This window comes from Mus caroli, unplaced genomic scaffold (assembly GCF_978045245.1).
Source record: "Mus caroli unplaced genomic scaffold, Mus_caroli_1 scaffold_14, whole genome shotgun sequence".
NCBI lineage: Eukaryota > Metazoa > Chordata > Mammalia > Rodentia > Muridae > Mus > Mus caroli.
Window position 1 is genome coordinate 77,619,685 of NW_028227269.1, and position 27,734 is coordinate 77,647,418.

The 27,734-nt window shown below is 42.8% G+C and overlaps 1 protein-coding gene across 1 annotated transcript; it reads left to right on the forward strand.

Annotated features, from left to right (window-relative positions):
* Positions 1-788: 788 nt before the first annotated feature.
* On the forward strand, positions 789-27,654 carry Arg2 (arginase 2). Its single transcript, XM_021178768.3, has 8 exons — positions 789-990; positions 1,869-1,941; positions 19,013-19,190; positions 21,391-21,550; positions 22,257-22,351; positions 22,479-22,583; positions 23,445-23,581; positions 27,359-27,654. Exons 1-8 carry the CDS (start codon positions 880-882, stop codon positions 27,562-27,564), a joined length of 1,065 nt encoding a protein of 354 aa, XP_021034427.1. The 5' UTR covers positions 789-879; the 3' UTR covers positions 27,565-27,654.
* Positions 27,655-27,734: the final 80 nt, after the last annotated feature.

The window sequence follows — 27,734 nt, forward strand, 5'->3', positions numbered from 1 at the left end:
AACAGAGGCCTGAGAGGTAGCTCAACAGTTAAGAGCATCTGTTACTTTTGCAAAGGGCTTGGGTTCGATTCTCAGCACTCACATAGTGGTTCAAAAATGTCTGTAGTAACTCTAGTTCCAGCAAATCCTATATCCACTTCTGACTTCCCTGGGCACCATGAATGCCTGTGGTGAACAAACATATATACAGGCAAAACACTCATACACATTAAAAAAATCTGAAAAGGAAAAAAATTTTGTTAAAAAAATATTTAAAACATCTAGAAAGTAATTGCTTGGTAAATTCTAACTTCTCCCCAAAGATCCAAGGTAGGTGAGTCTTTAAAAAGCCAGACTCAAGAGGACACTGATGGGGGTAAATGTTTCTAGGATTTTAAGCTTTGATAGAAAGCTGCAGATGGATGCTGACTTGGTGTGGGTTAGCAGATGACCCCGGGTGCGGGCAGACCACGGCCAGTGCCAACTCTTCAGCCGAGAGCGCCTGGGGCGGGTACATGTGTCGAGTTCTCAAGTTCCACTGAGGTCTCCAACCTGGCAGGGACGCTGCTTCCCGGGAAACCACACAGGTGCCACTCTGATCTGAGGCTTTATGGTATCCGCCTTGGTGGCTTAGGCATCGGGGGCGGGGAGAGCGTGTCCAGGGAAAGAGAGGACAGGTCCATTGGTGACTTAACAGCAGGCGTATCCCAGGCTCTAGAGAGCTGTAGTCCTCCGAGAAGGTGCGCTGTGGGGCTGGTTGGAGGCGTGTCCGAGAGATGCTGACGTCACAGGGCGGAGCGCTAGCCTAGTGAAGCAGCGAAGCTGTAGGAGGCTGCACTCACTCGAGGTCCTGAGTTGCACAGAGCCGCTTCTCCTAGGATAATCCCCTCCCTGCCAATCATGTTCCTGAGGAGCAGCGCCTCCCGTCTCCTCCACGGGCAAATTTCTTGCGTCCTGACGAGATCCGTCCACTCTGTAGCTATAGTCGGAGCCCCTTTCTCTCGGGGACAGGTGAGAGCTGCGACCCGAGCTGACGGGACACTAAGCCTGGAGAGTTTCGTGGGGCCGGGAGGGAGGAGGGGGAAAAAACGTGGGGAAGAGCTCGCGGGATCCCATGGCGGGTACGTGGAGCGCACATGGGATTTTCCCGGACCCAGATGGAGATGAGGGACCGATGGAAGGCAAGGGGTGAGAGAGGGCACTGGGCATCGAGAGGGAGGGAAGTGGGCATCGAGAAAGCGAGCATCTGCGGCCTCCAGGATGACGGAGAGTGGGCATTTCCAGCTTGGGGTGATGACAGGAAGGAAAAGAGAGAGGATTCCATGGAGGAGCTGGAGAAGGCAAAACCGGGATCGTTGAGAAATTGTCGGAGAGGAGGTTAGAGACGGTGACCGGGGATTAAGGCAGGCTTCAGGTTCTATTCTTGCAGAAAGAGCATTAACCTGGAAAGAAATTGATGCTGGTCTCTGCAGCTGCGGGAAGGCTGGAGGGGCTTTGTTCTGCCTTCAATGAAAAAAAAAAAAAAAAAAAAGCTGCTGTCGCGGAGGGCGCACTCACTGATGGGGAAACTAGGTGCCGCGTTCTGCCAGATACACACTCTCAGGCACCGGATCATAGTTCACTGAGCCCTTTCCTGATCCGAGACTTTTCTGGTCTGGCTCTCAGTGAGGGACTCAGAAGGTTGATTTGCTTTCAAGAACGGAATCTTCCCTCCGTCCATTAAGCATTTAGTGAACCGATCAGCCTTCTACAGTAGAAGTTTTGATGCTGTGAAAGGTTTGCAGAGGAGTCTGTCAGGAACTCAGGGTAGCAGCAGAGATTTCTGTGTCAAGTGTTTCTGCTCCTTTCCTCACCTTCTCTTTCGTCTGTGGGGTTTGTATGATTCACAGAAGAAGAAAGGAGTGGAATATGGTCCAGCTGCCATTCGAGAAGCTGGCTTGCTGAAGAGGCTCTCCAGGTTGGGTAAGTGGTTGGATTTCCATGTTTGTTCGGGAAGGGGAAAAGACCTGTTCAGAATCTCATCTCTTCTATCCTGATCCTGTGGTAGCAGCTTGGCATCTGTAATTTGTTCCCATCTGGTATCCTTTGGATTCCTTCTGCAGATAAACATCTATCAGGGAATCTTCAGACGAAGTCTTCTTGCAAATAGTGTTAGGGAAAGTGAAGCAGAGCAAAGTAGGTCCTGGAACGTTCAGCCATCAGTGTACTGCCAGTGCAGCTAAGGATGCTAGCTCGCTCAAGCGCTAACTGCTCAGTTAACCTTTCCTGGTTACAAGGTAGCTTTCCTAACTGAGACTTGAGCCGAGCCTGAGTCATCCACCACAAGTGTTGCCTCTTTCCAAACCATTTCCTCTCTGGGGCTAACGGGTTTGTATTATTGTAACCCTGATGTACATGGTTTGTTTGTTTTTTTCCCCAAAACTACCTAATTATGAAATCACTTGGGTGACTTGTTCAAAGCAGTTCCTAGCCTCCTCCATGGAAGAGTTCTGGCTCCTTGCAGATGAGGTAAGAGCTAGATAGATCTGTGCATTTTTACAGGCATTCCTTGAAGTCAGATTTGCAATTTTCTATGTTGTAATTAAGGTAGTGTTTAGACCTTTAGGACCAGAAATAAACCAGACTCCGAGATAAACACCATGTCTACAGTAGTGGAGAACTATTAGTGCCAAGGCATCACATTTCAATACCTGTTTGGTATCTGACCCAAATACGGCTAGCATGTCCCCAGTTGTCTCAAGGACCATTCACGAATCTTTCCTGGTGCTGTGAATATGATTTATACAGTCGATAGAAAGCTTTGGCGACAGGAATGCAGAATCAGGGTGAACTACAGATGCCAACTGTTACTCTGAAACAGTTGCTGATCATGAAGCCATTTCAAGGGACCTCATCCTTCAGAATCAGGAATAATGAAATCATCTAATGTGTCCTTTTTATGCGGGGCCATGATAGGGAACAAAGACAGATGAAAGAAAGCTGACCACAAACAGCGAGTTGGTGAACCAGTGAGTATGTTGAGATGGTAGACAGGTGAGGGGCTACATTACTGAGAGCCAACCTCAGCTTGAGTATCAAAACTGTAGTGGCCTAAACACTTTCAAATTAGTCTGAGCCAAATGTCCAAGGAGGGGGTGGTCTCTCATAAGGTAGAGGTTGTGATGTCTTTGGAATGGCTTGAGTAACTAGATTACCGGTGATTGTGTGAAATGGAAAATAAGAAAAGATAGCAAGAAAAGCAGATTTTTGTTGTTGTTTGAGACAACAACTTGTTATGGAGACCAGGCTGTCATTGAACTCGAAGAGATACAATTGCCTCTCCCTCCAAAGTGCTGGGATTCAAGGTGTGTGCCACCAAGCCTAGCCAAAAAGCAGATTTGAAGATGAAATAAAGGTGGTTTGAACATGATGGGTTTGAGATACCTGTAAAAGGAAGATGAGGCACTAGAACAAAGGTAGAAAAGCAAGTATGGCTTTCTAGAGGAAGGCCAGAGTTGGGGCAGAACTGTAAGAAGGGGAGGAGGTTTAAGAGATAACAGCAGTTAAGAGCACTGGCTGCCTTTGTAGAGGACTCAGGTTTGGTTACCAGCACCCTCATGGATGCTCACAAATGTACTTATAGGGTATCTGATGCCCTCTTCTGATCTCCATGGGCACCAGGCATGCGCATAGTACACATACATATGAGAGACTCCTGGTAGGGATAGGGGCCATGGTTATCTAATAAAGGTGGAGAATTTCCAAGATGGCCAACTTCTACCTCACTTTCCTGACTTGAGACAAAAGCTTGGCAGCTTACAACACATGCGTTGTAGGCTTTTATCTCCCACCAGCAGGTGCCCTGCTGACAGGTTGGCTCAATAAGTTCAAAGCCAGTCACACAACAGTTGCATGCCAGTCAGCCATCCTCTCTTTCTTTTTTTTCTTTTTAAAGATTTATTTATTTTATGTATATTGAGTACACTGTAGCTGTGCAAATGGTTGTGAGCCATCATGTGGTTGCTGGGAATTGAATTCAGAACCCCTGCTCGCTCTGGCCCAAAGATTTATTATTACATATAAGTACACTGTCACTGTCTTCAGATGCACCAGAGGAAGGCATCAGATCTCATTACAGATGGTTGTGAGCCACCATGTGGTTGCTAGGATTTGAACTCAGGACCTTCATAAGAGCAATTGGTGCTCTTAACCACTGAGCCATCTCTCTAGCCCCATCCTCTCTTTCTATAAACTGACCAACTCTTCAGAGACTTGGAAACCCTAGCCCTCCAGAAGAGAATGGATTTTTCTAGTCTTTTTAGATGGTTGTCTTCTCTGTGCCTCTGTTGTATGTATGCATTTCCTCACCCCCAATAATCATCTTTCTTCTACTGCTGATGGTGTCTGTTCCCGTTGCTAGTGTTTGAGATGGCTCTGCTGAAACAAACCTGTTGCACTCAAGATTTTTCATAGTTCTTTTTTTTTTTTTTTTGGTTTTTCAAGACAGGGTTTCTCTGTGTAGCCCTGGCTGTCCTGGAACTCACTCTGTAGACCAGGCTGGCCTCGGACTCAGAAATCCACCTGCCTCTGCCTCCCAAGTGCTGGGATTAAAGGCGTGAGCCACCACGCCCGGCTATTTTTCGTGGTTCTTAAATTCTTTAGATGGCAAAAAACAATCCCAGGCAAGACCCCTAAACTGTATCATGCCCACACACATACATGCAGATATGCACACATACATACATAAAGCGTGACTGTCACCTGGGTCTGTCATAATGGACAAATGCCAGAGACACATCGGTTGAAGGTTTTCGGATTAGAGGATCTCTCGGGAAGAGGACCAATCAAGGGGGAGAGGAGGCCAGGAGAGAGTGAAGTGTTCACCCAGAGGAGAACATTTGGCGGGTGGGGAGGAAGCAAGCAGCTTTATGATAAGAGATCCAGCAAAATAAAGGCAGGCAGATCCCTGGGCGTGAGCGTGGAAGTTACAGTGGAATGGTGGGAGGCAGCCAGGCTGAGCCATCACTGTCATACAATGCAGCTCGCCCACCCCGCCTCCTGAGGTTCTCTTAATCTCTGAAAGCAAATGCAGACTTGGAATTCCTGGGTCTCCATTCTCAGCCTTAAAATCTCTAATGTCTAAGTGACTACCTCAGGCTCTCTATCAGCAGTTTCTTGCATTAGCAAAACAGATTTCTCTTCTGCTATCTGAAGAAGTGCCAAGTGAATTCAAGAAGAAATGTCCTAGGAAAAAATAATGTGAGCTTTGTGATGAGGGACCAGAAAATCCCCAAATGGCTTCTTGAGTTCCAGCATCCGTGGCCTACCAACACTGCCCAGTTCTTTTGTACAGCAGCCTCGGGAACGTGTGGTTTCTTCACTATCACAGCTGAGTCACATGACCACAATTCCAAAGTGAGACCTCAAAGTGGTAATTTAGGCTTGCTGCTGTCTCTAAGCATAGAACACTCTTTCTACTTGTAATGGCAAAGGGGGCGGATCTCCACGGGGCTCAGAGCTTCAGTGGATCTGGAGCAGATTAAGCCTTGAAGCCTTGACATGGCTGTGGCTCTTCTCTCTCAGGTTTTCAGTTTCCACATTCCACCTTGGTTTTATTTATTGCAGCTAAAGCTGTGGCCATTTGACCTAGGTTCCCCCAAGGGAAGCATGCATAGCAAATTTTGATTTGAAATTCCAGAAGGGACAGTGATGCTACCGTCACTGGATCATTCTGTATTGCCTGTGTCATTATTCCTGGCAAGCACTGAAACTAGACTTTTTTTTTTCCAGTGTCTTACTGTATGACCCTGGTGCTGGGAACTCCAGGGTAGCCTCAGACTTACAGCAATCCTTTGCCTTTGCCTCCCTAGCCCTAGGCTTACATGTAGGTCAGTATCACCATGCCTGGCTTTAGACTTAGATTCTTAAAGATTCTCTTTAATGATTTTAGGAAAGTCTCAGACTCGTAAGTTGTTTTTCCGCTTAGGCAGGTTTCTGTGGTTTGTCATTAATAAGCTACTTTATAAGCAGCAGTGAGGAACAGTGGACTGTGAAGACCTTGATTGCTAATTTTGATTATTTGCTTTCCTCCCCTTTTATACAATCTGGGTTTTGTTTTGTCTTGTCCTGTTTTTTTAATGCAGCTTCCTAGTTTAGTTTCTTTGGCTTTTAATCTTGGAGTGTGTCTTAATTCTTTTGTATTTCAGCAACTTCCTGATGGTGGTGCTCTGATTTTTGAACTGTCACGCTCCTTAATGTGACCTCTGGGAACAGCAGTCTAAAGTCTTGATTGGCTTACAAAGTTCTCAATAAATGGACCTATTGTTACTTGAATTTTTTTCAGTCTGTTTTTAGTATGGTGGTGGTGGTGGTTATAGGGCTATATATACCCATGAAAACATGTTGAATTTAAAATGTGAGTTAATATAAAGTATGCCTCAAATCTGTTTTGAAAAAATTTCAACATCTTCAGGTTTCTTTCACCCTCCCTCCCTCCTTCCACCCCTCCTTCTCTTTGTTTCTTTCAGTACCTATCATTATGTATCCCAAGCTGGCCTCAAGTTCACAACTCTCCAGCCTTAGCCTCCTGAGTTGTGGAATTATGGGTGTGTGGCATAGTACCCGGCTTGGTTCTCTCTCTCTCTCTCTCTCTCTCTCTCTCTCTCTCTCTCTCTCTCTCTCCCCCCCTACCCCCCAGCCAGGGCTTCTCTGTGTATCCCTGGCTGTCCTGGAACTAACAGAGATCTGCCTGCCTCTGCCTCCCATATGCTGGAATTAAAGCATGTGCCACCACCGCTTGGCAGGGTTATTTTTCTTTAGAACAGCTTTTAGGCACTAAAACGATGGTGAGCTGGGCAAAGCATGCACATCTTTAACTTGGAGGTGGGGGCAAGTAGATCTTTGTGAGTTTGAGACCATTCTGGTCTATGTACTAAGTTCCAGAGGTAGCTAGCGAGATCCTGTCTCAAAACAAAAATATGAGTATATTCACTTCCTGATTGATAATTTATGTACAGAGTTGTATAATTTGCATATTTGTGTTAGAGTGCTGATGAATTCTAGATGCTAGATTTAACCCTAATGGACAAAATTAATTCCTGTTAACAATGCCCTAATGAGATGGGATGGGAGATGGAAATGGAAAACACAGAAATATGTCAGGTGACCATGTACAGAGTCAATGGAAGCTAGGGATGGGGACAGCAAAGGTTGGAGATGGGTAAGCATCGACCCTTAGATAGAAGTCACTGAAAAGCAGCTGAGTCAGCAAACCCTGGGAAGGAAGAAAAGACGTCTGTCTGAGCAAATTTCAGGCAGAGAAAACAGCACGTACAAAGACCCTGAGTCGGGTCTACATTATGAACAGAACCATTCCTGAGCCCTAGCCAAGGCTGCTATGTTCAAAGGGGTGAGTCTTCTACTCCAGGGTTTTTAGCATCTTCAAAAGACAGTTTGCAGGAAATTCTAGTTAATTTAAAACTCCAGGAATTTCTTAGAATGCTCTATTTACACGGCTGGTCTTTATTTGACTAGCACAAGTCAGTAGGGAAAAGAATAATCTTTTATAAGTGGTTTCAGGACAACTGGATACCCTTGTACAAAAATAAATAAAATGTATAAAAGGATTCTCCCTCATAGCATTTATCAAAATTCCTAATTCAGGCTGGAGAGATGGCGCACTGGTTAGAAGTGCTGGCTGTTCTTGCAGAGGACTGGGGCTTGGCTCCCAGCACCCTTGTGCATCTACACACTGTATTTCTAGTTCCAGGAGATCGACACATCCTTCTGACATCCAAGGGTACCAGGCATGCGCATGGGGCACATACATACACATATGCAGGCACTCACACATGTACATACAATAAAAATAAATAAGACTTACATTTTTTTAACCAACTGGGCATTTATCAAAGCTCTAAATCTAAAGTTATGAAACTGCAGAGCAACCATGTGAACTTTCGTGAATTTGGGCTAAACCAGACTCTAGTTTCTTAGCTATCTTACCCGGTCACCAAAATCACATATGACAGAAATGAAAATAGATCACATGGATTTCATCAAAATTGAAACTATGAGCCTTGAAGACATTATGCTATGAAGGAAGGCAGATATAAAAGACCACTGACTGGCGCCATATGTGTGACCTGTCTAGAGTGGGTGGATCTTTGGAGAAAGGAACTTAGTCATTCCTTGGGGCTGAGGAATTGGACAGGACTGAAAATGGCTGGCTTTAGGCTTTGAGGGGAAGGTAACTGAAGCTGTTCTAGAATTAGATAGTACTGACATTTTTACAGCTTGGTGAATAATATATTAAAACATGACTGAATTATAAATTCTAGGAATGAATTTCATGGCATATAAATTGTATTTCTAACAAACTATGTAGATGCCTGTGGCTAGGAAGGAAGTATGGAACGTGTGACCTGCATGATTTATGATATGATGTGTGCTTTACAAACACCGCAAACCATTGTGCTTTTTGCATAGACTTTATAAACCATGTGCGTTGACATCTAGATCTTAGGCTCCCAATTTACAATCTCTGGTTTTGGGGGAAAAAGAGACAATTCTACCTTGAATAAAAAGATGAAATTAATGTCTTTGGGATGCTGTTTGAATAACACTTGGATGTCTTTGGGACAAAAATTAGTTGCTAGGTTGTATCAGTAGCAAACAGCACATATCAGAATTTGCTATCAGTGAAGGAGCAGAGCCAGTGTGCAGTCAGCCTTTAAGATAAGAAAGACACTCTCTCTTTGCAGCCAGGAAACAAGAGCAACTGTCAAAGGTCAATAAGCATGATTTAGTGTAGGTCTGGATGTGAGGTAAGTGGGTGATGGGAGCTTCTTTAAAATTAAGGTTTTGGAAACTGCTTTGTCAGTAACATCATTTGGACACATCTTTGGAAAACCAAATGTCAGAAAATTGGCTTTATACTTCCTTTGGTGGTTGTGTTAGTCCATTTTGCATTGCTTTAATAGAATACCTGAGAGTAAATGATGTGTAAAAAACAGAAATTTAGCCGGGCGTGGTGGCGCACGCCTTTAATCCCAGCACTTGGGAGGCAGAGGCAGGCGGATTTCTGAGTTCGAGGCCAGCCTGGTCTACAGAGTGAGTTCCAGGACAGCTAGAGCTACACAGAGAAACCCTGTCTCGAAAAACCAAAACAAAAAACAAACAAACAAAAAAACCAGACATGTATTGGCTCTAGGTGTAGAAGCTGAGGAGTCCATGGTTAAGAGACTACATTTAGTGATGGCAGAAAGCATCACATGGCAAAAGAGAACAAGAATCACTTTGTAGCCTCACGCTCTCTTGTAGTTGGCATTAATCTGCATATGAGGAAGCCCATATGATCTGAGTGCACACTTCCCACTAAGCCCATTTCCCAGTTCTGGTGCATTAATTAAATTTCAACACATGATTTTTGAGGGGGTACATTCAAAACCATAGCAAGACTCTAGCACAAATTACCACATTGCTTTGGTCCTATCTGAGCTACACTGCCTGTGGGATAAGCCATCGGTCCTGGGGAAGTAGGAGCTGAGGCCTGAGAAATAGCTGTTTAGTAAGTAGGCTTTCCTACACTGTTACACCTTGGATGTCACTATTGATGATCCATTTCTTTTTTTCATTTTTTTTTTTTGTCATTTATTTATTTAGACTCCAGATTTTAGCCCCTCTCCATCCACCCACGGACTGTTCCACATCCCATACCACCTCCCCATCCCCCAGCCAACTAGACCTCTAAACTCCCTGGGGCCTCCAGTCTCTGAAGGGTTAGGCCCATCTTCCACCCTTTGAGTCCTGAGAGTCTCACCTCCCAGGTCTCTGGTACATTCTGGAGGGTCCCTCCAACCTCCTACCTCCTGCGGCTGCCTGTTTCCACTCTTTCTGCTGGCCCTCAGGGCTTCAGTCCTTTTCCCTCACCCAGAACCAGACCAGGTTTCCTTCTCCCCACAACCCCCATCCACTTTCCCTCCTAGGTCCCTTCCTCTCTCCCCACTTGTGATTACTTTCTTCTCTCTCCCAAGTGGGACTGAAGTGTCCTCACTTGGGCCCTTCAGCTTGTTGATCTTTTTGAGTTCTGTGGACTGTATTTTGGGTATTCTGTTAAAAACCAACTTGTGCTTATTTTTTTTTATTTTATGTGTTTTGCCTGTATATATGTATGTATACATTGCACCACCTGGGTGCCTGGTGCCCTCAGAGGTTAGAAGAGGGCATTGGGGGCTGGTGAGATGGCTCAGTGGGTAAGAGCACCCGACTGCTCTTTCAAAGGTCCAGAGTTCAAATCCCAGCAACCACATGGTAGCTAACAACCATCCGTAACGAGATCTGGCGCCCTCTTCTGGAGTGTCTGAAGACAGCTATAGTGTACTTACATATAATAAGTAAATAAATCTTTTTAAAAAAAAAAAAGAGTACTTTTAATTAAAAAAAAAAAAAAAAAGAAGAGGGCATTGGATTCTCTGGAGCTGCACTTACAGACCGTGCTGGGAATCCAAGTGGGTCCTCTGAAAGAGCATCAAGTGCCCTTAACTACTGAGCCATTTTCCAATCCCTTTAAAGACACATTCTGAATTTTTTACAGTGTACATATACAAGCCAGGACAATTCGTACAGTCTAGCAGGCATAGTAGTACATACCCGTAAACCCAGTCTGTACTTAGGAGGCTGACACAGAATCCAGTTTGACCTATATAGTGAGATCTTTTATCAGAAAACAAATACACGTGGTCTTCAACACCAACTTCCTCCGAAGTCTTGCTCCTACTTCCTGTGATGGCTCCTTGTCTGTAATCTCAAGCCCTTGCTTTACCAACTCAGATACAAACTCTCTCAAGTTCTCCCTGTCGTCTCCCAAATTAGTTGTATTTACAAGAGCCAGTTTTCCTATACTATCATCAGAGTCTGCATCAATCCCTGTATCGGGTAGCTAGCATTACACCTAAGAGCCTGAGATGTCGGCAACTGGGAAAAAAAAATTAATTTCACTTTCAAGCAAACAATCTGGAGGTCCAGAACTGGTTTGGTGGCTCTGTGCCTCAGATCTAGATTCTTAACTTGTGCCGTTGGCAAGGCTCTGACTTAATTGTTGTATACTCACTTCTAGAAGCAGAAGCAGGATATGTGGATGGGCAAAGGCACAAAGGGAGAACTTTTCCCTTTCTAAGAAGCTATGGCAGGACGTTGTTGGCTGGTGCTGGTTACACGGGCACGTCCCGTTTCTAGGAAAGCTGATTAGTTTACTCTAACAGGTTTACTCCAGAGGAAAATCTCTGTGGTTGGAAGGTCAGCCTCCACCATGTTAACTCCTGATCTATATTAGGACTTAAAGTTTTACCATTTGTGACTCTTTTTAACCTGAGAATTTCCCCCTGCTTCGAGACAGGGTTTCTTTGTGTAACTCTGGCTGTTCTGGCACTATGTAGACCAGGCTGGCCTTGAATCTGGAGGTCCACCTGCCTCTGCCTCCTAAGTGCTGAGACCACCGCCTGGCTCACCTGAGAAATTTTTACCCAATTCTATATGTATAGGTATACAAGTCAAACATTTTCTGATCATCATAAATTAGTATCCCTATTTTAACATTTATTAAAGACAATAGCAAATCCACATACTTATGAGATGGATGGGTTTAGTTTTACATACAGAATTAAATCCTGAACCGAGTATGCTAGCTTACACTGACCAATAGGGTTTAAGAGGCTAAAACAGAGAATCATTACAAGTTTGAGGCCATCAAGGGACCTAGAGAGTTCCAGGCAGATCTGGGTACAAATGTAAGATTGTATTAAAAAAATACATAAACAAATCTTGGCTGAATATATGATTTTGCCAGACATAGTTATTGTCAATGTTTTTCAGAGTTGATTGATATTTATTGATTTTAGTCTATAGTCAACTTTGAGAATGGTGCTTCACATAAATATGTAATACAAAGTGGAAGAATTATGTGTGGGGCTATTTCAGAGCCCTACATTTAAGCCAAAATTCATGTAATAAATTAGAAGACGATTTAAATTTACTTTTATCTATAGCTGTTTCGCTTGCATGTATGGATGTGTACCATATATGTGCTCGATGCCTGAGGAGGTCACAGGCATTAGATCCTCTGGAATTGAAGTTACAGGCTGTTTTGAGATGCAAAAAGTGTTTTTAACCCCTTACTCATCTCTCCAGTCCCCATGTGATTTTTAAAAAATAAAAATCTCGAGTCAACAACTCCAACAGCAAGTGTATTTATTTTTTATCCTTTAGTGATTTCATTTATTTACTGTGTGACTCTGTTTGGGTCTTCTTATCCAAAATCGGTTCATGAAACAATGACGCAGACATATGGTAAACAAGTTTTGGGAAGTTCTAGGTTACAACATCAGTTTCAAAGAAAGTATAATAGGAAGGGCGGAGAGAAGAACCAGCAAGCTGTCTCATGTGACCTGCAATCCCCTTGGCCTGCCCCCTTCCTTGTTACTATGTCAATCCTTGTTCCCATTTAAATACAATTTGCAGGAAGGGCTTAGAAACTCACTGTCCTTTGATAGTACTCCTCTATGATCTCTGGTGACAGGGCTGGGGCTCTTGCCCCAATGTATTTGCTTATAGTTTCAGACCATGAATTTTAAGTTGTTACTAGGCCCAAACATTTCTTTTTAAATGTAGAGTCTGCTTCTGTAGCTTACATAGACCATGCGAGCTTCAAACTAGAACTGGCACTCAAGAGTTACACCATCATGCCTGGCTCAAATGTATGTTTACTAATCAAAATAGGAGCCATTACAATCAGCACATTTTTGACACTGTGAAATAAGTTTGTTTCTTCTGCAGTATAAAGAACTTCTGCTCTGGGATATGACAAAGTCCTGGGAGGCACCTTTTGTATTCTGCTGGTTAAGTTACAGGCTGTCAGAATGATTGAAGAGATCTGATGGCAAGAGATCAAATGAGCATGGTGGATGAGGCAGGAATACATTGCCCAATTGGTTCAATCTTTGACACACTACTGCCTTTATGATGTGTAGTGATGCATTGTTGTGGAGAACTGGGCCCTTTCTGCTGAGCAATGTCTGCTGTAGGCATTGCAGTTTGTGGTGTGTCTCATAGGTTGGAAAGGACCTTCTCCGTGCCTTTTCCTGTTCCTGCTGTCTTGAACCTGGGGAGAACTATCCTTAGACTTACAAGAGCAAAACCCTAGGTCTCTGAATCACTGCACAGAAAAAAGTCTGCTGTCTCCCTGGATGGTAAACAAACATGGATATTTGAACTATGTTTTGAGTAGTTAGCTGTAGCAACTTAGCCAATTCTACCTCATAATCTTGTATTATACATAAAGATCTTCAAGAATACATTGTCAGGTTTGGGGAGTAACATGGGAGCCTATATCGTGAGATACTTAATTATTTTTTCAAAGAATTTCTATTGTTTATAAGGGAGGAGGAAAAATGCACAGCAAGACAGTGTTGGTACAAATTGTACTTGCAGAGGGCCAGTCCTTGATTCCTGCAGTCATTGTCCCTACTCTTTACCTGCTACTTACATGGTGAAAGTTCAAGAGTCGAGTTAGGGAGGCAGTCATACCTTTTCAAGAGCAAATCCCATTCAGGGTCTGCCTCTTAGTGTTGTGGAAACACAAGGCAGGGCTTATCAGGTTTTAATAGCCAGACTCATGTTGACATGTAAATTATCAAAATTGCATGCAGCTGGCATAATTAGATTGAGAAATAGCCCTTCCATCATGCACTGTCAGGAAGCCCTTGTGGGTATGTGAGGCACCTGGGAGGCAAATGGGAACACAAGAAAGCTGTTTGGTGAGAAGTAGTGGGTACTCTCTAAAAACAAAACAAAACGATTTATTTTATGTGTATCGATGTTTTGCCTGTATGTCTGGTGCCCAGCAGAGGCTAAATGAGGCCTTAGATCCTCTAGAACTGGAGTTACAGTTGCGAGCTACCATGTGGGTACTGGAAATTGAACCCAGGTCTCAAAGGCAGCCATTGCTATTCATCACTGGGACATCTATCCAGTCCTCCAGAGTCGGTAATCTTAAGAGTCCACATTCATACATAAGTGGATCTGTTGAACTACCTCCAGCAGCTGATTGGTGTCAGGATCAAATTCAGGGTCTGGTGCATGCTAAGCAATTGTTCTACCTCAGGATCTGGTGCATGCTTAGCCCCTGAGCTGCACATTTAATGACCATATCCTCCCATGAAGTGCAGTCTCTCTTCCTTGGAGTACTTGCTGCAGCTCATTTCTGGTTAGTACATTTAAATGAGTAGAATACTGTTTTCTGTTACTCTTATCTCAGTTTATGCCCTGGCATCCTTGATTGGGCTTAGGTGTTCCCTAAGTTCTATTACTTAATCTTATCCACTGAAACGTTAATGCCCTTGTTTTCTTATTGGCCATATGAAGATTTCTATGAGTTAAAGGTTTGGCAAGTAGTTATGAAAGTTAATATTAACATTATTATAACCTTCTGATTAGTCAGGGTTCTCTAGAGAAATAGTATTTATAGAATATATATATATATATACTCATTATATATATATATAATATATATATATATAAAGGAGATTTATTAGATTGGTTTACAGTTTATGGTCTAGTTAGTCCAACAATGGCTGTCTACCAATAGAAGGTTCAAGAATTCAGTAGTTGTTCAGTCCATGAAGCTGGATGTCTTAGCTGACGTCTTCAGTACACACTGGAATCCTGAAGAACTAGGTCCCAATGCCAGCAAAGGAATGGATGTGCTGGCAAAGTGAAGGCAAGCAAGAGAAGAATGGACAAACTCTTCTTTCTCCCATGCCCTTATATAGGCTACCAGCAGAAGGTATGGCCCAGATTAAAGGTAGATCTTCCTACCTCAAAAGATCTGGGTTAAAGGTGTATCTTCCCACCTCAAAAATCTGAATTAGAATTGGATCTTCTCACATTAAATGATTTAATTAAGAAAAATTTCATCACAGGTTTAAGAAGCCATTAGGGTTTTGTTAATTCCAGATGTAGGCAAGTTGATAATAAAGAATAGCCAACATGCCTTTAATAGTAAATACTATAGTCTTCAAAATACCAGATTTGCTCCAGTTTCCTATACAACATTAAGAACCTCATGCTTCCCAAGATATAAGATACAATTTGCAAAACACATGAAACTCAAGAAGAATGAAGACCAAAGTGTGGACACTTTGCCCCTTCTTAGAATTGGGAACAAAACACCCATGGAAGGAGTTACAGAGACAAAGTTTGGAGCTGAGATGAAAGGATGGACCATCTAGAGACTGCCATACCCGGGGATCCATCCCATAATCAGCCTCCAAAACGCTGACACCATTGCATACACTAGCAAGATTTTGCTGAAAGGACCCTGATATAGCTGTCTCTTGTGAGCCTATGCTGGGGCCTAGCAAACACAGAAGTGGATGCTCATAGTCAGCTATTGGATGGATCACAGGGCCCCCAATGGAGGAGCTAGAGAAAGTACCCAAGGAGCTAAAGGGATCTGCAACCCTATAGGTGGAACAACAATATGAACTAACCAGTACCCTGGAGCTCTTGACTCTAGCTGCATATGTATCAAAAGATGGCCTAGCCGGCCATCAGTGGAAAGAGAGGCCCATTGGTCTTGCAAACTTTATATGCCTCAGTACAGGGGAACACCAGGGCCAAGAAGTGGGAGTAGGTGGGTAGGGGAGGGGGGGAGGGTATGGAGGACTTTTGGGATAACATTGGAAATGTAAATGAAGAAAATACCTAATTAAAAAAAAAAAAAGAACCTCATGCTTGATGATGTTTAAGGAAGTTGCTGTGGTTAACAAGGAGGCAGAAACATTCTAGAATAGTAACCATTCACGGTCTGTCCAGCTGACCTGCAGAGATGGCTCAGCCATTAAGAGCACTTTATTATTCCAGAGGACTGGAGTCCAGTAGCTGCATTGGCTCCACAACTTCTGTAACTCCAGCTCTAGGGAATTTTACACCCTCCTCTAGTGTACCACATGTGTTCAGGTGACTGGGGAGCTAGAAGAGAACTCAGATCCCCCAGAGCTAGAGTTAGAAGAGAGTGTACGTGGTCCAAAGTGGGTACTGGGATGGAAACTCCCTTGGAAGACCAGCAAGTGCTCTCAGCCACCTCTCCAGCCCCATGGGCTTGGAAAACACATGGTTTTTTTGGTCTGTGAATCTTCATACTTTTTTTTTTTTACATTATTGTATGTATGAGCACACGTGTGGCATGGTACATGTGTAGAAGTCAGCAGACAACTTTTAGGAGTTTGTTCTTTCCACCTACCATGCATATTACAGAGCCAGAGATCAGACTTAAGTTGTTTGGCTGGGGACAAATAGAGCCTTTACTAATAGAACCTTTACTCTATTAGCCACCTTGTCCAGCCCTTCTCCACCGTTTATGTGCCAGAGCTGGAAGGTGTCAGATCATCTTGAACTGAGTTCAAAGAGGTTTTGAGTCACCCATGTGGGTGCTAGGAAGTAAACACAGGTCCTCTCTATGAGCAGTTAAGTGCTCTTAACTGCTGAGCTATCTCATCAGTAGCCCCCTACACACAAACCTTTTAAGACAGCTGTTTTATTTGGTAATTTTTCTGTTGGTTCTTGAGCTGGTTGGTTATTTTGTCAGTGTGACACAAGCTAGAGTCATCTAGGAAGGGGTAATACCAATTAAGAATTTTTTTCATTAGACTGGCTTGTACCCAAGTCTGTGGGGGCTTTTTTGTTTTGAGACAGAGTCTCTCTATCTAGTAGCCCTGGCTGGCCCAGAATTCCCTATCAAGGCCAGGGTGGCTTGGAATTCACTAGCCTCTACTTCTTGAGTACTAGGAATAAAGGCATGCACCCAGTTGTGGGGTATTTTCTTGAAAGATGATTGAGGTGGAAGGGCTCTCACTGTGGGTAGCAACAGAGGTAGCAACCACTGTGGGTATTGCTATCTCTGGACAGGTGGTCCTGGGTTATACACGAGTAAGCCAGGAAAAGCCATGGAAAGCAAGCTAATAAGCAGCATTCCACCATGGTCTCTGCTTTAGTTCCTGTGTCCAGGTTCCAGAATTGAGTTCCCGCTCTGATTTCCCTCAGTGATAGACTGTGACCTGAGATGTGTATGCCAAATACTTTCTTCTCCAAGTTGATTTTAGTCACAGTGTTTACCACAGCAGACAAACAGACCAGACCAGTTCTCAGTGTCTTCAGCATGTTGTCATAGTTGTCTCCTTCTTGGCTGTAGTTTCTTTTTGTTTTCCAGTTGACTAGGTCTCCTATGCATCGTTTTATAATTATTTCTTAACAGTGCACTGGTCAAAAGGTTCATATTTTTTTTTTAGCTGAGGTATATCTTTTGAGAAAGGATAGTTTTGCTTCCAATTCCCATTTTTGTTGATGATTCAGGTTGGCCTTATGCTTTTATGTTTCAAGTCAAGACTTCTCATCTTTATATTCTTTCAAGACTTCTCATCTTTATATTCTTTCAAGACTTCTCATCTTTATATTCTTTCAAGACTTCTCATCTTTATATTCTTTCCGAGTTCTGCTTTAGAATGAGTTGGGCTCAAGAGGAAAGTTCCTAACTGCACAGTTTAAATTCATGATGAAACCGCATTGGTCATAACCTAAATCTTTAACTGACCTCTGCAAATGTTAAAATAAAATATATGGTTTCCCAGCACTCCAGAAGTAGAAGTGGATCTCTGTGACTTTGAGGCCAACCTGGTTTATATAATGAGTTCCAGGATAGCCATGGCTGCACAGTGAGATCCTGTCTCAACAAGCAAACCAAAACAAAAACAGTAACAAAAGTCAAACACCTTCCAAACGTCTTAGCTGTAGGTTTTGACTTTGGAACTCAGCAGACTCCTTCTCTGCTGTTTCTTCATCTATACAGTAAACATTATTTCAGTCGCCTCATTATTTGGAGTCTGACATAAAAATGTATGATAAGCAGTTAGATCAGTGCCTGAGCCCCTGTAACAAATAAATGTTCAATAACTTCTCTATTTATGTCCTCTGATTGATTTGTTATTATTTTGGGACAAGTCTGGCCTTGAGCTTATTTATGTAACCAAGGTGACAGACAACTTCTGATCCTCCTGCAATTACATCTCAAGTGCCAGAACAAGGGCTTTGTATAGCTAGGTAATATTCCACCACTGTTACATTCCCAGCTCCTGACTTTTTTTTAAAACTAGGTATTTTCTTTATTTACATTTCAAATGTTGTCCCCTTTACTGGTTTTCCCTCCAAAAACTCCCTATCTCTTCCCCCTCCCCCTGCTCACCAACCCACCCTCTCCTGCTTCTTGGCCCTGGCATTCCCCTATACTGGGGCATAGAGCCTTCACAGGACCAAGGCCCTTTCCTCCCATTGATGACTGACATCCTCTGTTACATATGCAGCTGAGCTCCTGACTTTTTAAAAGAGACATATTATTTATATGTATATATATATATATATGTATGTATGTATGTGCTCTATGTGCTGTGGTGCCTGAAGAAGATGGAAGAGGGCCCTGGGTCTCCTGGAGCTATAGTTATAGACAGTTGATGTGAGTGCTGGGTGCATGACTCAGATCTTTTGGAAAAGCAGAAAGTGCTCTCAACTTCTGAGCCATCTCTCCAGCCTTAGCTCCTGACCTTTTATTCTAGAAAAAATATATTTGAGAATTTGTTCTGTTGCATTGCTGAGGATCAAATGAGGGCCATGAGAATTTCTACACATGTATTTTTTTAATCCTGAAAACCACTTAATTACTTTATATCCTAATGAGTTTTTTATTTTAATTCCACTTTATAATTTTAAGATGTGAGGTCTATTTGGTGATTCTTAGGTTGATAATATCTCTGGATTTCATGTCCAACGTGAAGCTTCTGAAAAATGGTGTTCATAAAAGGGCTTACATTGCAAGCAGGTGACATGTGGAACTGTTGTCGGACAAAATGAGTATGACATGTCACCACTTTGTCCCAGGTACTTGTAACCCAGGCCAGTAGACATTGGAATGGCACAAATGGTTCATTCTGTTGTTCTTCATCTGTTGCAGGATGCCACCTAAAAGACTTTGGAGACTTGAGTTTTACTAATGTCCCCAAAGACGATCCCTACAATAATCTGGTTGTGTATCCTCGTTCAGTGGGCCTTGCCAACCAGGAACTGGCTGAAGTGGTTAGTAGAGCTGTGTCAGGTGGCTACAGCTGTGTCACCATGGGAGGAGACCACAGGTAAGCTGTGGGCTTAGTAATTAGCTTCTTAATTTCAGTGTCCTTACTTGGAGAAAAACATGGCACAGAAGAGACTATGCACACTCAACCCAGCAAGCACAGGGGTAGACTAAGCAAGGTTCTCAAGACGTTCATCTGGCTGTGTTGGAGAACTGGTAGGATCCATCCATCCATAGACTGAGTTTGCATGCTTTCCTTAGCATTTCTGCTAATTCATTTGTTAGCAATCCTTCCTTGGCTTGCGAACACATTTTTCTCTCTAGTATGGACATGGTCAGTCCTTTAAGTCTTTCTTGGTGAATTATTTTTTCAAAGTATGAGAGAATGCTCAACTGAGATCTACTAGATCTACTGTAAAATAAATACATGTAAAATTAAAGACTGAAAAATACTGAATACTATAGAATTTCAGAGGGAGAGGTCTGGGCTAGTATAGCCAAATTCCACCAGGGAGTTTGGTGTGAGCTAAGCAGTGAAGTAGAATGAGGTATTGCAGCAGTAGTGAACACTTACTGATACTTTCAGTTAATTAATCCTAACCATGTCCTGAGGGAGATACAGTTTTATCTCATTTATTGCTAGAAGCTCTGAGGGACAGAGGTTAAATAGCTTGTTCAAGGCCTAACCCCAGGAAGGAGGAGAGCTGGCATTCAAATCCACTTGGCTTTTCTTTTTGATTCAGCCTAGCAATTTCCCCTGAGGTGCTCAGAGAACTTTCTAGATAACTATCAGAAGTGAAACCTTTGCTCCAGCTTCAGAAGCAAGTAGATTCCTCATTAGGAGTAGAAATTCAGGAAGGAAAGGAACTCAGGTTCTCTAGAGATGACTGGCCACTCAATGGAATCAACCAGAGGAGAGGGTAGCAGGTCTCTTGCCTCCCATCTCTGCTTCGTCTATGAATGCTTATTCTTGGTTTTGTTGGGTTTTGTTTTTCCTCTTGATCATGTCTCACTGGAGATCTCATGAGTGTGACAGCCAGAGCCTTTAGTTTTTCTTTTTGCCTATATATATATATATATATATATATATAAAACACACACACACACATATATATATGTGTGTGTGTGTGTGTATATACATACACATATGTGTATACATACATACACATATATATATGTATTTATGTGTGTATACATATATATACATACACACACATACACATATATATATATACACACATACACACTGCAACCAGGTTACTTAACTATTTCCAGTTCAAAACTAAGACTGTGGCTGTTATAGCAAGGAGGGAAGAAATGCCTGCCTAATTTGAATGACTGCTTATTCACTGGTGTACTTCAGCTCAGTAGGGGTTGCCTTGTAACTTTGATTCCTAACAGCCCCCCTTTTCGGGTTTTCAGCAGTGTTACATACAAGTAGCTTTTACAGCTCTCTGATTGTGTGGGAATTAAGCTCAGGGCCTCACACATACTAAGGCAAATGGAGGGTCATGTAGCTACATCTGCAAGTCTGCTTCCTAATTATCTCTAGAAAGTTCATGTAAGCTGGATGTAGTGGTGCACACCTGTAGCCGCAGCTACCTTCAAAGGTGAACTGGGAGGACTGCCCGAGCTCTGTCGACACCAGACCAGGCAACATGCAAGACTTTACTGCCACCAAACAGCAAAACCCCTCTAATGCACCAAGTTCCTTGGAAGTTAGAATTAAAAAGACTAGGCAGCATTTCTGCAAGTTGTTACAGACAAGATCCCATTGCTCAACTACATTTCATTCACTGGACAAATGTTACTATCTGAGCTCCTTTTCTGGGCTAGTGCTAATGGACAAATTAACATGGAACAGCTGTGACATGTGTCACACGGCAGGGACAGCCAGTCACCAGCACTGCTTTCCCCCCAACTTTGAATTTTATTTTATGTGTATGTGTGTTCTGCCTGTATGTATGTCTGTACACCATGAGAACAGTGTTCTGAGAGGCCAGAAGGTGTTGGGTCCCCTGGCACTGGAGCACTGACTCTTTAAAGCTTTTCCTTTCTCCTGTCTAATTAATTCACTTAAACGTTAATCTTTGGGAAGTACAATTAAGGGACTTTTGTCTCACTGTAACCCAGCCTCAGGCTAGACCCTGACTTTGCCCTGGGGACAGAGTATAAGCAGTATTGGCTGAGATTATCTGTTACTGGGCATGTTTGCCAAGTAGAGGGCCTTGAAGATTATTACATTTGTTTTTCTTTTGCAGCCTGGCAATAGGTACCATTATCGGGCACGCCAGGCACCACCCAGATCTCTGTGTCATCTGGGTTGATGCTCATGCTGACATTAATACACCCCTCACCACTGCATCTGGAAATATACATGGACAGCCACTTTCCTTTCTCATCAAAGAACTACAAGACAAGGTAAGCAGGCCCAAATGAAAAGGTGAATGGCTTGCATGGTTATCCTGGGGCTTTGAGATTTGAACAAAGGATGGACTGAATGTGACTTACTTAACTCACTTTTATTTACGTTACTAAGGACTGGGCAGTCAACTAGATGCTAGGTCTCTGTTCTCTGTGGGGTACATAATTGTTTAGGAAATTAAGTTTGTAGTAGTAGGTGAGAAAGTAGGAGTGGGTATTTCCATAGCCCAAGGACTTAGGTGGAGGCCACACTCTAAACACACTGATTTAGAGTCTGAGTGCCGCTGTGCTTACCTTCAGGTAAAATTTCTTCTGATCTCTTCAAAAGCCAAGGAAGTCTTTGTTAGACAGACAAGACTCTCTGCTCAGCAAGAAGCCAAAGCTCTAAGCCAGGACAGATTAAAGACTCAACCTGTAACAAGCAAAGGGGTGGGAAAGGCTACCTACCCAGCATATTCCTGCTACTTAGGTAGTTAATGAGAAACCAGGGCCATCTTAGAAGAGATGCTTTTGCATTCTCAGGAAACCTGCATTGTTTTGCAGCTGCCCTTCTAAATCATCTCACTGGACAGTTTCCCTCCTAGCTCAGGTGTTCTGTGTCACCTCAAACATAGTGGACACGAAAGTGACAGTACATTCTTGGGAGCACATCTTAGTGAGAATTAGGATTTCTGACTGATCTGCTTCATCCCTCTCTTCACAGGTACCACAGCTGCCAGGATTTTCCTGGATCAGACCTTGCCTCTCTTCCCCAAATATTGTGTACATTGGCCTGAGAGATGTGGAGCCTCCTGAACAGTAAGTTGATGCGGAAGGGGTAAGCTTTGGGCCTATCCTGCCTATTTTAGGTCAATCTAAAGGCAAGAGTCCCTAAATATACATTAAAAGCTTTTTAAAGCTAGAGTCTTCCCTTTTATCTTGCCAGTTTTATTTTAAAGAATTATGACATCCAGTATTTTTCCATGAGAGAGATTGATCGTCTTGGGATCCAGAAGGTGATGGAACAGACATTTGATCGGCTGATTGGCAAGTAAGAAATGACATAGGCGTCTATTATGTCTATTTCTAGGTCTCAGGAGGAGGCCGGGCAAACCCTGGGAGAGCAGCAGCACACTTAAGCCCGTACCTTGGGCATAGGAATTCCACTTCTCAAGTAAAAGCAAAACATGTCTATGTATTTTCAAATAGTTTAGAAAGGCATAGGATCAATCATAAATCATATTCTTCTAGATTTGGGAGGGGTTAAGTCAGTGACCCATCCTGCTTCTCATAAATTTGTTTTCGATTTTGTGACTTTTGAAAAGCCTTCATCACTGTTCCAGTGGTCCTGTTCTTCCTAACTTCATTACTGCTTCATCTGAGTTCTGTATTAAGCATAAAAACACATGCTAGTCAGACTCATTTTCCCAACAATGGGGCTTCTCTTCTGAGTGGTCAATATCAGAACTGCTGTGTCGTCATTCTCTAAGCTGCCAAGACATTAGTTATTTGCTACTAGGTTGTTGATGTTTGGTTTTAGTCATGGGATACCTGCACTCAAGTTGGAATTGGAAGATAATTTTGCAGACTTTAAACTGGATTATGTTCATTCAACAATTATAACCTAATGAAGCTAACTTAATTAATGATGGAAGTGAAGCATTCCCGAGAGGCATTAATACCCTACGAAACCCAGAAAAATGCACTGGAGGTCTTCTGAAGCAGGCAGAACAAATGGCAGTATCTTAAAGTACTATGTAAGAAGTTAATATGCCAATCTCCGTTACTTTTAGGGGTAGAAATCTAGAAATACACTGAATCAGCAGAGCACCAGAATAAGAACAAAATCAAGTTGTAGTCACAGAATGAAGACTGCAAGCATAACATAGTCTCTCATTCTTTTCCTTTTCAGAAGACAGAGGCCAATCCACCTGAGTTTTGATATTGATGCATTTGACCCTAAACTGGCTCCAGCCACAGGAACCCCTGTTGTAGGGGGATTAACCTACAGAGAAGGAGTGTATATTACTGAAGAAATACATAATACAGGTATGTAGCCAGGTCTTCAGCCTAGTCACTATATAAACATGTTGAAATCTCTTTCTGCAGGGGATCTTTTCTTTGTCACTCTGTTTTTGGTTAAACTTTTAAAGCCCAGAATCATATGGCTAATAGAGGATATAGACAGATATTTAGAGGCATCTTTTGGACCGGGACTGTACCAAAGTATGCTAATACCATGCAGGAAATTATGTCACTCACACACTCAATAGATTTAGTATATGGAACAGAATGTCCAACACACATTTACTGTGTCTACACTGCCTAAAGGCAGATTAAGAAAACAAGCCAAGTAGCTTGCTTCCTCTAGTTGTAAGGGGTTTGCTGGTTCACCAGCAGTTGGAAATTATTGGAGTTCAGCTTAAGCTTGTCTCAAATCCTTTTTTTTAATTTTTTTGAGACGGGGTCTCATGTAGTTAAGACTGACTTGAAACTCATGTAGTTGAGGAGGGGATGACTTGGGACTCCGAATCCTGCTAATCTTCAGGTGCTGAGTGTACAGACATGCACCACCATGTCCAGATTTTAAGAACATTTCTTGAAAAGAAAAAAAAAATTTTTTTAAATACAGTCAACCTCAACTGTCATTTCTCAGGTGCCATTCATCCCGTTTCTTGGATCTCTTGCCTGTATGGAACTCAATGACTGGGCAAGTCCGCTAGACAATGAGCTCTAAGTTCAGCCTCCCTAACACTGGAGTTGCATAAAGGTTCTGTGGTTTGAGCTCAGGTCCTCATGCTTAGACAAGCACTCCACTGTTGAGCTATCTCCCCAGACTCCATCTTGAAGACAGTATCTTTTTTTTTTTCTTTTTAAATCAGAGATAAGCCTTCTACTGGAGCTTGTTGGTAACTTTAAAAGGATACTGTTAGAGAAATGGCTGATGAAGGTCACTAAGGTCATGACTGAGGTGAATTCTAGATTATCAAGAGCAACTATCACATGATATAACCTTAACAATCATTCCATGAAACTAGGAGACAAGAAGCAAAAACTCCAAGATTTCAAAGGCCAAGACCTACAAGGAATTGTTGTTTTTAGGCAGGGTCTCACTTAGACCAGGCTAGCCTTTAACTCAGAGATCTGTGTCTCTGCCTCCATGGTGATGGGATTAAAGGTGCACACCTCACAACAGACAAGAAACCCTTTAGAAAGTATTTATTATGTGAGTATGTAGACGACAACTTGTAGTCAGTGACCTCTCTTCTACTCGTCGGTCCTGACAAATAGAACTTGGGTTGACAGATTAGTGGCAGAAGCATTTACCCTCTGAGCCATCACCAGCCATGTAAGGAACCCTTACCTAGATGGAAAAGAAATGGGGATTGGGTCCTTAGAGTCTGCTAGCACCTTAGGGGAGACCAGCCTATTAAATCTGCCTGTAGGAAGACAGACTTAGACCCACAAACATAAATATTGCAACGGTCTTTCAGTTAACAGTGAACTTAAAGCATTTCTGTTGCTTCATTCAAGAGGGATTAATAAACTTTGCAAGCAGTTGTGTGTCTGTGTTTCCTTGTTTTGCTGACATGACATTGTCAACAAAGATAGCAATTTGCTTAAACTACTAAACTGTAGGATGGAGGCAATATATATTTTTGATGGTGCAAACCCTCCTGATTACTACTTAGGATATGCTAGAGATACTAGGTTCAACCATTAGGAATAAGACACAACTCACAAGCTGGGCATGGTGGCGCACGCCTTTAATCCCAGCACTTGGGAGGCAGAGGCAGGTGGATTTCTGAGTTCGAGGCCAGCCTGGTCTACAAAGTGAGTTCCAGGACAGCCAGGACTATACAGAGAAACCCTGTCTCGAAAAACCAAAAAAAAAAAAAAAAAAAAAAAAAAAAAAAAGACTCACTAGGGACACAGGTTCCTGGGCAGGAAATGATGACAATGAAATGTTAACATCCTTAGTTACTGTAATTTTGTATAATACACTCAACTATGCATCACTAAGATTGCAAGAAACACTGGAGAGTTTGTCATGTACCATAATGTAATATAAATGAACCATTAGGTATTACAATATACCTTATATGACTTTATAGTCAGCCTAAATATTCTTAAATACTTGTGTTATTGAATTTTAGTTTATTCAGATCACTCTTTAAAAGGTAGATTAACCCAGAGTAAGTGTTAAGAATCTCAGGGGAAGTAGGCCAGATAAGGAGGGATAGAAGTGGAAAGCAGCTGTAGATTAAGTTCCTTCCTTCAGCCTACTCCAAACAAAGGACCAGTGCTGAGGACTTGGACACGAACTCAAACCCTCAGATTAAGTGACTGAAATCAGGATTGAAACAGTCAACATATGGCTGGGTCTTCTGCTGGGCCAGCCAGATAAAAGTCAGCTATGTCATATGTGGAATCTGTTCTTAGAACTCCGTCATGGAAGTCTGGGCTAGCTGTGGGAGTAAATGCCATTCAGGAGGCTGAGGCAGGCAGACTGATGGTTTGAAGCTAGCCTGGGATACATAGCAGGATCTTGTCTCAAAATAAAAAAAAAATAGTTTACAGCAATAGCTATACTTCTGGGCATGTCATGGCACCTCAAGAGATACTGATGGTGAAGTTAGGAAGATGGCTAAGTGTTTGGTGAAGCAATTGCTGCACAGACATGAAGGCCTGAGTTTGGATCCGCAGAGATAGCGCACACCAGTAATCCTGTGGTAAGATGGAGACAGGAGAATCCCCAGAAACTTGAGGGCCAGCTATCCTGGCATGTTCGAGACCTGCCTCAAAGCAGAAATGAAGGCCAACATCCAAGGTTGTCTTCTGCCCTCCACGTGCACATGGGGGCAGGTACACACACACACACACACACCTTACACAAAAGGATAAAAGAAGTACTGATGGGCTAGGATGCAGCTCAGTGGTAAAGTACATGCTTAGTATGCATAAAGACCCTGGTTCAATCCACAGTCCTGGGTGCGAGGTAAAAGGACCAATAAAACCCCCAAACAGACAAGGGGCCTACAATCCTGACACCAGGGCTTTCCTATTACAGGAGTTGGAACAGGGGTAGGATTTTATAATTGTTCTGTACTAGCACAGTTATCTTAACTTAAATGTGTAGTCAAGAGGATGAGACACAATGGGCTTTCTTAAAATGTCTGTCTGGATGTGTACACTTTTTTTTTTTTACATATATGGACGTGCACACCTGGTTGGTGCCCATGGAAATCCAAGGTGGGTGTTGGATCTTTTGGGATTAAGAGTAAGAGACACTTGTGAGCCACCCTGTGGGTGCCTGGGTCCTCAGTCAGAGGAGCAAATGTTCTTACTGTTGCATCTTGTAAGCCTCTCACGTTTTCTTGTTTGTTTTTGGTTAGTTGGTTTTTAGAGACACAATTTCTCTGTGTAGTCCTGGCTATCCTAGAACTCACTCTGTAGACCATACTGGCCTTGAACTCAGAGATCCGCCCGCCTTTGCCTCCTGAGTGCTGGGATTAAAAGCCTGTGCTACTACTGCCTGGGTGTTTTGTTGCCGAAGTTACTTTTTGTGTCCCTGTTTGTGGAGTGAGGAGTACATGTGGAGATCAGTGGACAACTTGCTGGCCTGGCTCTCTCAATCTCACATGGGGCCCAAGGATCAAACTCTGCTAATCAGGCTTGGCTGAGCCACCTTTCCAGACTGCAGAGGGCTTTCTGATTGTAGGCCATTTTATATTGGAAAATGACTTGTTTTTATGAGTGGAACAACCCTCACTGAAAGTGGCAGCCAGGGCATGTTCTAAAGTCTTTTACCTTTTATTGTTCCAGGGTTGCTGTCAGCTCTGGATCTTGTTGAAGTCAATCCTCATTTGGCCACTTCTGAGGAAGAGGCCAAGGCAACAGCCAGACTAGCAGTGGACGTGATTGCTTCAAGTTTTGGTCAGACAAGAGAAGGAGGACACATTGTCTATGACCACCTTCCTACTCCTAGTTCACCACATGAATCAGAAAATGAAGAATGTGTGAGAATTTAGGAAATACTGTACTCTGGCACCTTTCACAACAGCATTCCAGAGTTGCAAGGCATTCGAAGGGACAGATATGAAATGGCTATCTGGATCAATATTGCCTTAATGAGAACATCTGTGCACTCTCACAACTGTAAAACTCCCTTCTCTAGTTTGGTCACCAACACTATTACTGT